At 41.2% G+C, this 14,050-nt stretch overlaps 1 protein-coding gene across 2 annotated transcripts in view; it reads right to left on the bottom strand.

Annotated features, from left to right (window-relative positions):
• Positions 1-1,335: 1,335 nt before the first annotated feature.
• Positions 1,336-14,050, bottom strand: part of nsg2 (neuronal vesicle trafficking associated 2) — a 35,072-nt gene continuing 22,357 nt past the window's right edge. For both annotated transcript variants that reach the window (XM_072374613.1, XM_072374612.1), the window contains exons 4-5: positions 4,989-5,099; positions 1,336-2,646 (exon numbers count right to left, since the gene is read on the bottom strand). In XM_072374613.1, coding sequence (XP_072230714.1) covers positions 2,455-2,646; positions 4,989-5,099 — 303 coding nt within the window. In that variant the 3' untranslated portion in view covers positions 1,336-2,454. The remainder of the gene's footprint in view (positions 2,647-4,988; positions 5,100-14,050) is intronic.

The following is a 14,050-nucleotide window of genomic DNA, read 5'->3' as shown; positions in this document are numbered from 1 at the left end:
TGTGTCCAGTCCAGGGTGCATCCTGTGTCTGGCCTGAGGCCGGCTCTATGTGACTCTTAAAGGGTGTTGATTCTTTCTCAGAGAGCACATTAAAGGATGTGGGCTTATTACTGTCACGCTGTTTGTTCTGGGTTAAATGTACATGTTAGAAAGCTCCATTTTTTTACATGTTGTCATGTTTCATGGTTGGATTTCCACACTATTTTGATTCACTGTGATCAAGATTTTCCCTGTAGTGTGCTGTGATAATTGTATTCATTGAAAAAAAGATATAAACTATACCATAATATCAGATCCAATCAAATATAAGTGCCACTACATTAGCAGCAAGCGTTGTAAGCGATGCTCGAAAAGGTTTAAGATGAGGACCAAACTCAGATTGAAAGGCAGTTGTGAGGAAAACCGTTTACGGAGCTGTTGTAGATTAAATGCGGGAAACATGGTCATGAGTACAGAAAATGTTGGAATATTTTGGTTTTATGCCAAAAAGCTTTTACAGACAGGGATTTTTCTACCAAATGCACTAAAAAGGGAAAGATTGTCACGCCTTAACGCAGTCATTAACGCTACACTGCATGGCTGATTCTGCTCAGCATGACGGGACGGTGCGTTTCGCCTCTTCTCGGCTCACTGGCGGTGCTTGTATCATTGAGGGGTTAGCAGTCTGAAGTACACTCTTAAGACGTTTAAAAATGTATAAATTTAAAATAAAAAAGTGACTCATGGGGCTAGTTTAGTCCCCCCCCCCTCCTCTATCTGTGCTTCCATCTCTCTAAAAGCTGTTGAATTCAAAACCCGTTTCACTTCATAGTGTAAAAAAACAAAAACGGCTCTTTAGAGTATGTGCCTCTAATTAATAAAGTCAGCTATTGTGTCGCTTCAAACAGGCGTTCCATTTGCAGAGGACTGTATAAACCACATATGTCAAAGTCCGGTCCTCGAGGGCCGCTGTCCTGCAGGTTTTAGATGTTTCCCTGCTTCAACACATCTGATTCAGATTAAATGGATCTCTTCGAAAGATTGTTAAGTTCTGCACAAACCAGCTAATGATGCATTGATCTGAATCAGGTGCGTTGAAGCAGTGAAACATCTAAAACCTGCCAGACAGCGGCCCTCGAGGTCCCTGGTATAAACGGATAAAACACCCAGGAGACATCAAGGTATTTTTCTTTCAGTTTGCAAGGCTCTTATTAACACAGATGGCAGAAACAAAATAAGGATTAGATCTGAGAGGATCTAAATAACACAAAAAGTAAATGTTGATGACCGTGCTCTCCTTCAGGCGTGCAACAGGAAGTGTGTGCCACAGAAACAGCAGTAAGCAGTAAGACTGGCACAGGTCACAGCGTGTTTTATTTGGAATTCAAACCAAGAGAAGAGCAGGGACACGGTTACACCAGGTATCGATACAACTAGCAACATCACGATATCTCACTGAAGCGCTCTGGACAACACATCCGACATTACAAAGTCTTAAAAAATAAACAGTTCACGAACAACATTCGGCCGCAGATGAAACCCATCTATGAACATAACAGCATACTGAGCAAAATAAGAGGTTTGGCAAAAGACAGATGTGCACACGATCTGCTGCTTTCCCTCCGTCAACATAGTGTTCGATGAAGCTACGAGACCGAAGCGATACGTAAATCCTTCACATGAAGAAACTGTAGGTCTAATCAAGAAAGAAGAGTTGCTACTACAGTGCATACACAGAAAACTAGCCAGAATGCGCACCTGTACATACAGCTTGGGTCAATTTCAGGACTGAAAATGTGTGGCACAACACATCGATAATGTAGCTGTAAATGATCTATCAAACAAGCAGTGATGAACAAATGAATTCAGTCAGAATATATACGAATGTTGGCCTAAAAACTGGCGTTACAGCAGAAAAATCTGCACTATGACGTGACCTGTGAGGGTAAGTTTTGGCAGGTATGGCTAAGGTTACATGGTCCAAACAAGGGAAATGAATACACACCAACGGTAACTACAGCATACACATTTGAAAGAAATGACTGCTTTAACTAGTGCCTTTGTACAAAGAGTTGCAATCACTTACAAAACATCCATACATTACAGTAAAAAATAAATATGTTGTGACAGTCAATGACTACTAAATTAGAGGATGGGGGTAAACATGGCAATGAGAGAGCAGACTGCATGTAAATGTGTGTGAACTAGCAGACAATGATAACCCCCAGAGGGGAAATATGATGCCACTCGGTAAGAGAATGAGCAGAAAACGTATTCAGAGTATGACCTAGCGTGTGCTTGTCTTTTAACGTCTGCATGCATGTTTTCACTCTACATTATAACTGTTGTTGTGTCTCTTTTGTCTACTGTTCTACATAATTACCGCCTGTGAGTGTCTTTATCTGCTTTTATCTGAATGTACTTTTCTCCATCTGCATGTGTCTGCGTGTATTTACATCCCAGAACCATTCTAACTCAGTGGCCTTCACCGCTTGGGGGTTTAGCTTCATGCCCCGCTGCCCCTCCTGGCAGCCAGGGGGAGACAGAGTGCGAGGTGGTCTGCTTGGCCATGCTGTAGTGGCTGATGACTGTGTAGAATCGGCCCCTCGAGTTGGCATCTTGGGCGGCGTAATAGGCCTCAAGAGAGGCTGGGATACATCGCTTGTGCTGTGAAGGAGCAAGAAGAGGAGTGAGGTCATTTCGTTGTTAAATATGCTGCTTGTAGGATGTGGAAACTTTGCTTTTCAGCAGTTTACTATTTAACTGCGTGCCTGACAGAGCGGTTTAGTTCTCCCTGTCCATCCCATTTACCTCACAGTTTTACCACAGCTCATGTGATCTGATTAATCTGCTCACTGTGGCCCAGCCCTGCACTGACGAGGAGCCGCCACACGGAGCACAGAGGACTTCTGTTTTAAATACGTCAGCAGACTGATTCGCTTAATCCTTGTGGGACTTTACGCCACAGTGGAAACTCACTAACTTTCTCACTAAATTAAAGTCCCTGGGACTAAAATTACTGAGTAATTTGGTTTAGTAAAGGTTGTACATGAGCACGTCCATAAAACAAAAAGAACTGTTTTAAAGTGGCTGAATGATAAAATGAAAGCCAATTTCTAGTCGAATTTAACTCGCATTACATGTCTGTAGGTGCTTTAAACTCATTGTGTCTGTATGAAGCACATAAACATGCAAAGGACATCACCCAGTTTCATTCTTTATCTATTAATCATCGGTTTGGAGTCAGAACGTCACCAAAGTGAGGTGCTTCTCTGTGAAGAAATAAAGATATTGCTGCTTTCTCTCTTAACACTGTGGATTATGACTCCAAGAAATGCAAATAACAAAGCGTATATACAAGCTTTGATCTGCAGAAACCCCCCTGAGGCCGGCACAACAGCTCTGTAATTGAACAGAACTGCGGACAGGTAACTCACCTAATGTAACAGCATAATGCAGAGAATAATGTGGGAAAATGTTTGCGTCGCTCTGTTGACAATTTTTGCAGCTCGTGTGCACGTGACACAGCTAATAATACCTCTGTGGGAGCCCGAAACTAGATTTATTCCACCTTAAAGACCAGATTTGTCAAGAGAAACAGGCTTCCAAGGTGACTTCTTCCCAGGTTCAATGAATCTTAAAAGTACAATGCAGTGGAAACCAGGAGAGGAGGGTGTGTCTGCCTCTATTCATGCGCCATACAACAGTGAAACAGCAGGTTTCTCAGCAGATTGTTGGATAAGGACAGCTCTGAGAGACATTTTCTTTTATGAGCTCTGCCATATGTATTGGGAGTGAATTATTGTAAAATAGGCTTCTAATCTCCATAATACTCAGTGTGCCTTATAAGTCTTTTTCCTTGGCTTCTGCCTTAAGAGATAAAAGCATAAATTTACACTGATTTTAACAAAAATCCCTGATTTCACAGATTGACGATTGCCCATCGAGCCTCATTAGCCTCGTTCTGTGGCACGACCTCTGGAAAGTAGGCCGGGAGTATCTTATTTTTTCTTCTCCCTAAGGGGAATATGTTCACCTTTACTTCTTTATTTAGATAGGTGAAGGGCACACATGGTTTCTCGCCTTGCTCATGAACACTCGCCCATTACAGTCCATTACTGGCAGCATGACGGACTATTATAAGGCTTGAATACGTAATAAGCTATTGATCATTTCCCCAGGAAGTAAACACAAAGTATTAAGTAACTTCAGATCTAACTAATCTAACTTAATGGTTGACTTACCTGGTCAAATCATTTTGTGACAGCATTACACATTAAGTCAAATAAAAGTGGGGCACACACTGATTTTATCCCTATTATAGTAAATTTAAACAAAAAAACAACGGCAGAGTGGATGCATAATGGTGGGAGAGCCTGTGCTGCTCATTCATTTCACCAGAACTTTATTTTACATAAAATCAGACTTATTTTAGAGGTATGTTTGTTACTGGGAAAAATGCTTTCTCTTCCCTTGGTGGTGTGTACTTATTTTGTATGCAACGAAGCTGTTTGAAGCTCAGCCTGTTCAGGCCACTAGAGCTGATCAATTAGAGACCGTTTGGTTTTACAGGAAACACGTAAGTATCTAGAGGAAATCAGCGCTAAACTCCCATTTCATGGGAGCTTCAAATGAAAACTGAAGGTTCTGACTTTTTAGAGACAGTCCTAGTTCTGTTCCTCCTCCACAGCCAACTAAATTGTTATTTAGGTACTGATTAGCCACAGAGCTTGGGAAATTCCTGATCACATTATGCCATTTAAGCTGTGACAGAGTGTGCTTCCACATCATTCATTCCCCCCAAGTCTCTATGAATAAAGAAACGACGTTCTCGCATGCTGTTAGCACCAGTTCAGGGAAAGAAGGAACCAGACCAGAACGGCAGGCTTGTGTAACCGTGGTTTCCTCCCCTTGTCCAATCCCGTTGCTCTGTTAACCACTTGACTTTCCTGATAGATGTGGCGTTAAGCTGTAAAATGAAAAAAAAACAGGCCTCTTAAGGGTCCTACCTTATAAATGAATCCATCTGGGCAGGCATGGTCGTACGTGAAGGCTTTATAAACCACCAGGAACACGATGCAGGCGAGGAAGGCCAAGGCCAGGATGATCAGAATCGTCACCTGGAGGGGGACAAACGGACGGTCAATGAGTGTGTGTGTGTGTGTGTGTGTGTGCACAGCAATAACAGAGGATGGGCTTTATTTATTTGCGGTAGGACTAGAGTTAGACAGAGAGAAAGATGGCGCACGTGTGTCTGTGTCGTGTGTTGCCGTAATAAATGGTAAACTGCTTCTGACTGAGGTCAACGGCTCCTCGAGGCAAGGTGTTCTGTTGAGTTACACGATGAATGACTCAAGTTGTGACACTGCAAAGAACTACAGACACAATGCTGCTCGGTTCAGATAGTATCAGCCATCAGGTTTCCTCCTTTGTTGGGTTTAATTCTGTTCATTTCATTGTATCTATCCTTGATCTTTTTAGCAATTAATATTTTGGCTTCTCATTATAAAAAGCTACAAACGTTTTCCAAGCAAACCCGTTAATTGGAAATAGGTCATAGGTCTGATAACAATAGAGCATCGCTGTGATATCCAACGTTACACATCGCTTTAGACCATTCTATGCCCTTTCATCTATGCTCATCTATTTCCCCAGAACTGACTCTTTCAGGGGGAGAATCTCAGCTGAGTGCCTAATATGCCTGATATCCAGCACCAGTAGATGGGAAATGCACCTTCCATCTATCTGCTGATACTACTGCTTATATCTATGTTTATACAAGTTAAAGTTGTGAAATATTCATTTCCCTGGCAGGCAGCACAATGCTGTTGTAAATTACCATATGAAAGGGTCTGCTTCCTCCTACTTCCTACCTGACACTCCAATTAGAGGCTCCCTGAGTAAGCATTCACTTAGTTATGCAGATTCAAAGGAGAGCATGTGGCTGCAGCCACTTCAAAAGGGAAAAACATGTCGCTTTTAAACCACTGAGAAAGCTGAGAAATATCATTTTTCATGCTGAATGAACATTTCTGACTTTCCTAACTGAGGCTAAAGCCATTCCTGATTACCACTCCCTATCCAATCTGTCATAGTGGCATGTCAGAGCAATTACACATGAATGCGATCATCAGTCTCCATCAGGGTTATGTGGGAGGACAGGGACACGCAAACTAAGGGACTATTTACTGGATGTCAACTCGGGGACACGACTCTCACCCTTGGTTGCTGCTGACACTCCTATTAAAGAGCATCTCCCCACATCACACACTGTCAGACGTTAAAAGGACCAATTTAAAGTCAGTGGGACCCATCTTTTGCAGCTGCGACAGATGTAGAATGACTGATTAAGACCCATCCGACTGCTGTTTTTGAACTACTGAGTCGTAATGCAAATTAATCGTCTTATTAAGAGGGAGGATTACAGTAAGGCCTCTCCTATCATGGAGGAAGCACACATGAAATGAAGACTCGAGCTGCTCACGACTGGCGAGATTTGAGCTTTTGTGTACGACTAAAATGGAGGAAATCTAAACTGTCTCGTTATCCGTGCACGTGTAGCGCTTGTGTGTCTCATTCTGCAGATTATTGATCAAATCACTTCCAACAGAATTTATTATCTGGTCACTCTTAGTCACAGCATGGCCCATATATGAAACGGATTGGTGTAATTAACCTTTAATGTTCGGCCACACTTTAATTTGCAGAGTCAACACAGCAGTGCAGGCAGGAATATACTCTGCTCTTTGCAATGGAAATAATCATTCTAAAATCCCTGTTGTGGCCATGTGGCGTATAAATCCATTAAAAATCTATCCCGACCTTTCTCTATTATTCATAATCTGGCTGAACTCGGCTTTAAACCTCTGGAGGTCGTCAGGGTAACGGTACAGCTCGGTGTTGAAGAAACCTGGCCGACCTGTAATATTTCTCTTTGATCAGATAACGCTCCGAATCTGCAGGTGAATCAGCAGAGTGCAAACAAGACATTTAAATGCAAAGGAAGAAAATCGGCTTTTAATTTCTTTGTTAAGACAAAAAAAAGAATCATTTCTCCACCCATCATCAGCTAATTTCCGCTAACGCCGTCACAATTTGTCATTAGCACGTCACTTTGTGCCGTCCCAGACCACCATCCCCACCAACTCAAGCACCTTGTTGTTTGATGAGTGCGATAGATAACAGTTTGCCCCGGACGCAGGTAAAGGCACGGCAGGTTGTTGCAATTTAGACAAAGAACAATGTGTTTGTAACAAGGTTTGGCTCCAGAAGTAAAGGTTTCACCGACTGTGTGGCAGGTAATTGGGCCCTCTAGGCTTTAATCATTTTACTGAATCCGGGAAGGATTGATGGAAAACACATTGATTCTACTCACACACGTTTAAAAAAAAGAAAGGGGGGGGCAGGTTCTACAGAAAAGCATCCCAAACCCTGTGTAGATTCACAATGTTTGCCTCAATTTAATCTCTATTAAAAAAAAAACGTCTTGGAGTAGCATTCTGCAACAGGTAACCAAGGCAACCAGCAAGATTGCAGTTAAAATAATGTGTTTTAGAGTTACCCATGATCATTTTCTGACCCTAACCAAGTTATGTTATTACCTAAATTCAATCAGAAGTTGTTGAATTACAGCAGAGGATTTCTCTTGTGAAACAACATTAAAGATGAGATGATGTTCTTCATTATTGCTCTTTTTATTCCTGCATCACAGAGTGTCGGTAGAGCAAGCAGCTGCAGCTGGAGACAGATGTGCACTAGAGGCAAAGATCATTTCACCAGATTACAAAAGATCCATTACAGTTGTTCTTCTCCTCTTCATCTTGCTCATCTCTTGGCAGCAGATTAGGCATCTAGATACCGTTTTCTTCTATATTTCATAACACACACCAACTGCTCATCCAAAGAGCTTCAATAAAGGCTTATTCTTGGTTCTTGAAGACGTTTCGCCTCTTATCCGAAAGACTTACTCAGTTCTACACTAGTTGGTGGGAACCAGAACCTGAAGAACCAAGAAGAAGTTTCCCTTGTTCAAGCTCTTAGGATTACCACGACCTGAATGACTGAGAAGCTGCTTATTTTCTCTCACTGACTCTCTCTCTTTCTGCCTTGGATTGTCCAAAACAATTTATTATGAGGGATATTTTCCATGAAATGCATTCTTCTTTAATAATTTATGGCTGCGTGGTGCATCACAAGTTAAAAGGAATCTTTTAATTTCTTCTGCACTGCCTGTTTTACCACAATTTGACATACGATTTCTCTCATTTTTTCTGTTTTTACACTGTTTTTCCTTGTTAAAATGCAAGACACCACCCACACTCTCACTGCTGTAAGTTGGCAGGCCACATGTGGGAGCAGACACCTCCTCACATTCACTCGAGGAGCAGGGGGGGGGTGTGGAAGTGTGTAGCTGTGCGAGAGCGAAAAGAAAGGTGGGGAGTGATAGCAGGAAAAAAATGGCTCTGATAAAAACGGATAGCAGAGTGACAAAGAGAGCAAACTGAGGGATAAAAGAAGAGATGACAGGGACAATAAAGCAGGGGGCAAAAGGCAGACAGAGAGCAAATGATAGAGATCCGGGGCCAGATGGAGAATCTTTCCTCTTTTGGTGGCAGGTGGCAGAGACAGACAGGCAGGCAGGAGGGCAGCAAGCACAACAGGATATCAGTTGATGCATCAATCAATACTCCACTGAAGCCAGCAAAAACAACTATTTCTCTTTCATCCTCTTATTTCCCCTCAAACTTCCTCTAAATGGCAGCACAAAAGAATCTCAGTCACTGGCTCTTCTCTAAATTATTTTCTGCTCAGTTATTAGATGGGATTTTGCATTAAAAAGAGCTATTCATGTGAAACGGTGACAGACAATACGCTCTATTATTGGCTGTAATCTCTCAAATGCATTTTAGATCCCATTAATGTTTGTTGATTAATGAAATGACGGAGCGTAGCGACGAGTTGAGGCAGCACAGACTTAAAGCTTCCTTTTAAATTTAAGAAAAATAAGCTTGAATATCACTGAACACGTCCCAGTAAAGGCCAGTATTTCATTCAGGTTCAACATCCAAGGCCCAGTTCTATATGTAGAGGCTGCACACTTAAAGCTAATCACACCTATCAGATACGTTGTCTCAGAACAACTGTTATAAACAATGTTATTGACATTTTAACACCATCAATGCTGCTTTTAATAATATTGACCTGAGATTTTTCGAGCTCTTTCATTGAATGATAATGAGTCCAGTCCATTAAGATCTCTAAACCCATGAAGCTAATGTAAGAAATGAGTGAAATTACTACCTTAAGTGCCTTAAATATGTAAAATCCCAGTTCACATTTGACCTATTTACAGCGCTTTTCATAAGCATGCGCCTACAGTTTCCTAAGATTACCTGAAATTAAACGTTTTTGGATGAGAGTGTCCACTAAACTGGCTCTTTTTAGGGTCAGGCTTGGACACACAACACAGCATCTGTAAAAGTATTTTAGCAGAAACAGTTTCATCAGTGAGATTGTGAATAGTGATGAAATAATAAGTCAGTGAATCAACTGTTCTAATTAAGTAGCTTCATTCCCCCCGATACAAGCCCCCCGATAGCCGCCAATAACAACAACACAGCAGCTATGAGCTAACAGAGCTATGAGCTAACAGCAGCTATGAGCTAACAGCAGCTATGAGCTAACAGAGCTATAGCACACGTTCATTCATTCATTCTTCTTAAAGTATTGGTGAAATAAAGACAGATAATGCCTTATTTAGAGGCTGCATCCTCTAAGCCCCGTTCACTCCGTTATATGGATCTCCAGTTATCTAAATATCTTCCGAAGGACGCCGACTTTCACCAAACTGTTCTCGGTGAGCAGATGAACGTATTTCATGCCAGAAATAAGGTCTAGATTTAAAAAAACCAGAGTTCCCCTTTAAGGATGCACTAAGTCACTAGAACGCCGCAGTCCAATACAAAGCTAATTCTTTGTCTAAATTCATGTTTTTTCGAATTATTCAGAGCTCTGCTCAAAGAGAGCACACAGCTGCTGTTTTTCTTCCCATTTCTGTGTTGTCTCAGTAAAAAATTCTCTCTTGTTTTCAGTCAGCGGAACAAAGACAACCCTGGAAGCATGCAGTGTTTTGGGAGCTGACTACGTCAGAGCGGAGTATCTGAGACAGGCCAGGGGGATGTCAAGGAGACCGTGTAGGGGGATTTAGGCTCTCGAGAGCAGCTTATCCGGTTGAGACAAGTGCAGCTACTGTAGTGAGGGAACAAAATACAAACACTCCTCTGTCACGGTGCGTCATGTCTCTGATGAAAACACAAGCTGCTAAAATATCAACCTGAGGAAACACAGGATTCTGCTCTGATTTCAGGTCAGCTGAGATCTGTGCTTCAGTTCATCCGAGGTCAACTAACTGCACAGCTCATACTTTGCTAGAAAAGAACAAGACTTCGTGGTTTTCAATGTGTGTGAGGGATTTTATTTCAGAGCCCTCATATTAGTGTAAAGGTCACTTGGATGCAACACAGAAAACTCATTTAGGGAAACCACTTTAGACTCTGCGTGATGATCATAGCAGTCTTGGATCGCTGAACTGGAGGCTTAAGGTAAAAAGTGTTGTCACTAAACCAGATATGTATGGCATGAATACATATAATCTGCCTCAGTCCGACTGTGCAGATCAAGAAAAGTGAATGAGCTGCAAACATTTTGCACTCGAATGTCCTCTGCTGCCTCCTCCATAAAAGAACAGAGACAGTTGCTGAATTTTCTTTTTACCCAGACCAGGCTGGCCACAAAATGAGGGCCTTAAATCCTACAGATTGCTCTCTGAAAGGGAAATTTGAAAGAATGCACACAGAAGAAAGGACCCACATTGGTCCATTCGACTCATAATAATAAAACATATCTAATGTAATCACAAAGGATCGATAATCCTACGCTTTGCTGGAAGATTTTAAAAACATTGGGCTGCCTTTTGACTATATTTTTTGTTAGATAAGCTTCTTTATAAACTCGATAAGAGAGAAGTTTTATGGAAAAGTTTCTTGGGTGAGCGAACATCAGACCTATGCTAAGTTTAATGCTGCTGCCATAAACGTATTTTTCAAGGTTGTGCATCTAAAGATCAAATAATTATAAGCTCTTCAGCTTTGTGCTGAGATGTGTAATAAAAAAGCACAGCAGAACTATCTCACATGCACACAGAAGCCACAAGCTCGAGGGAGACACCCCAAGTTCAGCAGGAGATGCGTGCTAATTATCATGATAATGTATCCCAATTAAGCGAGGTCTCTTTGGAGAGAAAACTTCAAAGGCTTTGTCCATGCACACTGTCATATTAGTTAGAGATGCTGCTCAGAGGAGAAAGTGCTCCTGGGCTACAGACTCCATATCAAACAGCAGTTGGACTTTAATAAAGAAGACAATGAATAATAGTCACATGTCTGCTGCCCCACATTTCTCTTATCAACGGACATAATTACGTTCACTTGTTTCCAAAACATGCGCCAACCTAAGTGTCCTATTTACAAAAAAAACAGTCCCTAATAATGGAAAATCTGAATGCATCCTCATCACTATGCACACTGATCATGAATCCCTAATAAGTCTCTGGGGAGACGTTAAACATCTGGTTTGGGTTTGCTAACCAGCTCCTGCTCTGCTAAATGAAGAAGCTGTAAGAGAGGAGATATCATTAATAAGACCCCCCCCCCATGATGACATGATGATCAAATGCAGGAGGACAAAAAGTGTCCAGGAGACAGCGCTGGGAACACATGAGAGGAAATGTTAAACCTTGTTTACAGCTGTTCAGATATGCGAGTGTGTGTTGAGTATTCAGACATAATGCACATGAAAATCCATTCTCTTGCAAACATGCACCCTTTATTTGTGCAATTTAATTAGAATTTTGCATGAAAACCTGAAGCTGTTATTCTTCACTGATTTATTGTCTTGAATTTTATTTATAACTGTGATTTGCCACCATTATCAGAGGAATTAATTTCATGTTTATACTCGCTTAGCAAAACAAAAACTATCTAAAGTTGCTTTTTTTTTAAATATATATACATATTCAGATAAGCAAGCATTTCATCCTTTGTGGAACAATTCGTAATGATACATTTAATTGATTAATTAAATAAAAATAAGCAGCTATCTTTCTCATCCGTCATCTGTCAAACCCTGAAGTCCATCAGATAAGAATCAGGTTAGAAAGGTGGAACCTGACTGTAAAAGCCATGTTAACCTAATTATTTTCATATCTTTTCTTTTTCTTTTGCAGCTGAAGTGTGTGGCGTTATCATGCCAAGATCAAAGTGCCCTTTTGTCCTTAGAAAGAATGTTTCTGGATGACTTTGTGTCTGGCAAAGGATTTAAAATACGAGAAAAACTATCTCACTCGATACTTACTGGTCAATTTGACCAGAACTGGCAGCAAAATTCAGCCAATTTTTAGGCGGAAAAATCCTTCATTTTTGCTGCTGTTGGCGTCAAAGTGCTGCAACCAGAAAGAGATTGAACAGATCTGACCTGATTGGGATCCTGTGATCGAGAACTCTCTGCTGTCAACAAGGAACATCAGCACAAAACAGCTGTTTGCTAATGGAGGCAAAAGCTAGACCTTTAGGATGAATCCGCTCTGGGGAAGGAGCTCTCAGATCACAATAACAACTGAGCTGGAAATGTTATGTTTGGGGGTTTGCTGTCATTTATTTCACTATGAATCCTTACTGAAATGTCCAAAAACTGAGGAAGAACTGGAAGGAAACAAGCACGCTTTCATCAGCCTTTTGAGGAGATGTTATGGAGTCAAGAGATGGCAATAATACAGACTGACAGAAACAAGATGAACAGCACTAATGATGAATAAATACTTTATGGCTTAAAAACTCCTGCATTCACCTGGTTTATAACTGCATGGGCTGATATAAGCGAGCCGAATGTGAGGACAGATGTTAAAAGAAGAGGAAACAAGAGAGTAAGGAGTGGAGGGTCAGATTAGTCATCCGTAGTCTGTCTGTCTCCTAATTGCTCCCATGGCTCAGCTTGTCAGAGCAACAGCAGCAACGTGAACTGCTCTGGCAGGGAACAGGGAGCACAATGACCACTCTCTTTTCTTTACTCTATCATTTGCAACATAGAAACATCAAAGCCTGGCTTTTTCTGCATTTTTCATGTCTGCATTTCTATTTTTCACTAGCCGGCTGCAGCCGAATGAGCAGAAACTGGAGCCATCGTTGTTCTCGGAATCAGTCTGATTCATAAACATAATGGATTAGATTTCATTTCATCTAACAGATTTAAGAGTACACAGAGTCCCTTTTAACTGTCCTGCAGAACACTAAATGTATACATCTGTCTTATAGCCTTCCTGATATATGATGACATCCTTGTCTGTGACTTCTAAAACACCTTCGTGAAGAAATGACATAAAAGAAACAGAGAAAAGCAGCTCATTTGTGTGCCTAACAGAGCTAATAAATCCCAGTTATTTTAGTAATGATTTTATTTCATTGCAGTAAAATGTGCACCTTTCTTCCTAAATGTTCATTAGTTTTATGGCATATCAACATAATACCTTCAATCTATTTTCTTCATCTTACTTTTCTCACTTCTTAACCTCTTTCTCTAAAGCTCATCTGGAGTCAGGTGTTTGTACCTATAAAATAAGCCGTTACATACCTAAATGAATAACCTTTTAGTGTTTAGTTCTGGCCTGATAAATTCTCCTACAGATCCAGATCTTTGTCGTCTGATAAATGTGCCGCCGAACTATAGAGGTGTCACGATTTATGCTTTGTTTCATGTGTTGTTTTGTCATTTCCTGTTTTATTTTGAAATATTAACTTCCCTCTGGTTTCAGGTACCTTCCCCTTCCTCCTGGGTCAAGTGTCTGATTGTCTTCCCTGATTCCCAAAGTGTTTCCACCTGTTCCCTTTGGCCCCCCATGTGCTCAAATCGTCTGTGTCTCCCTTGTCTTGTGCCAGTGTTTCTGTTATGAGCCTCACTCTCACGTCCTTCATCCACAGCCATAGATTCCTTGAGCCTGCAGAGCATATCCTTTGATTTG

The sequence above is a fragment of the Leuresthes tenuis genome, unplaced genomic scaffold (assembly GCF_036924035.1).
Source record: "Leuresthes tenuis unplaced genomic scaffold, fLeuTen1.0.hap1 SCAF_21, whole genome shotgun sequence".
Lineage (NCBI taxonomy): Eukaryota > Metazoa > Chordata > Actinopteri > Atheriniformes > Atherinopsidae > Leuresthes > Leuresthes tenuis.
The sequence above is the reverse complement of the archived record's forward strand: the minus strand, read 5'-3'. Positions and strand labels throughout refer to the sequence as shown.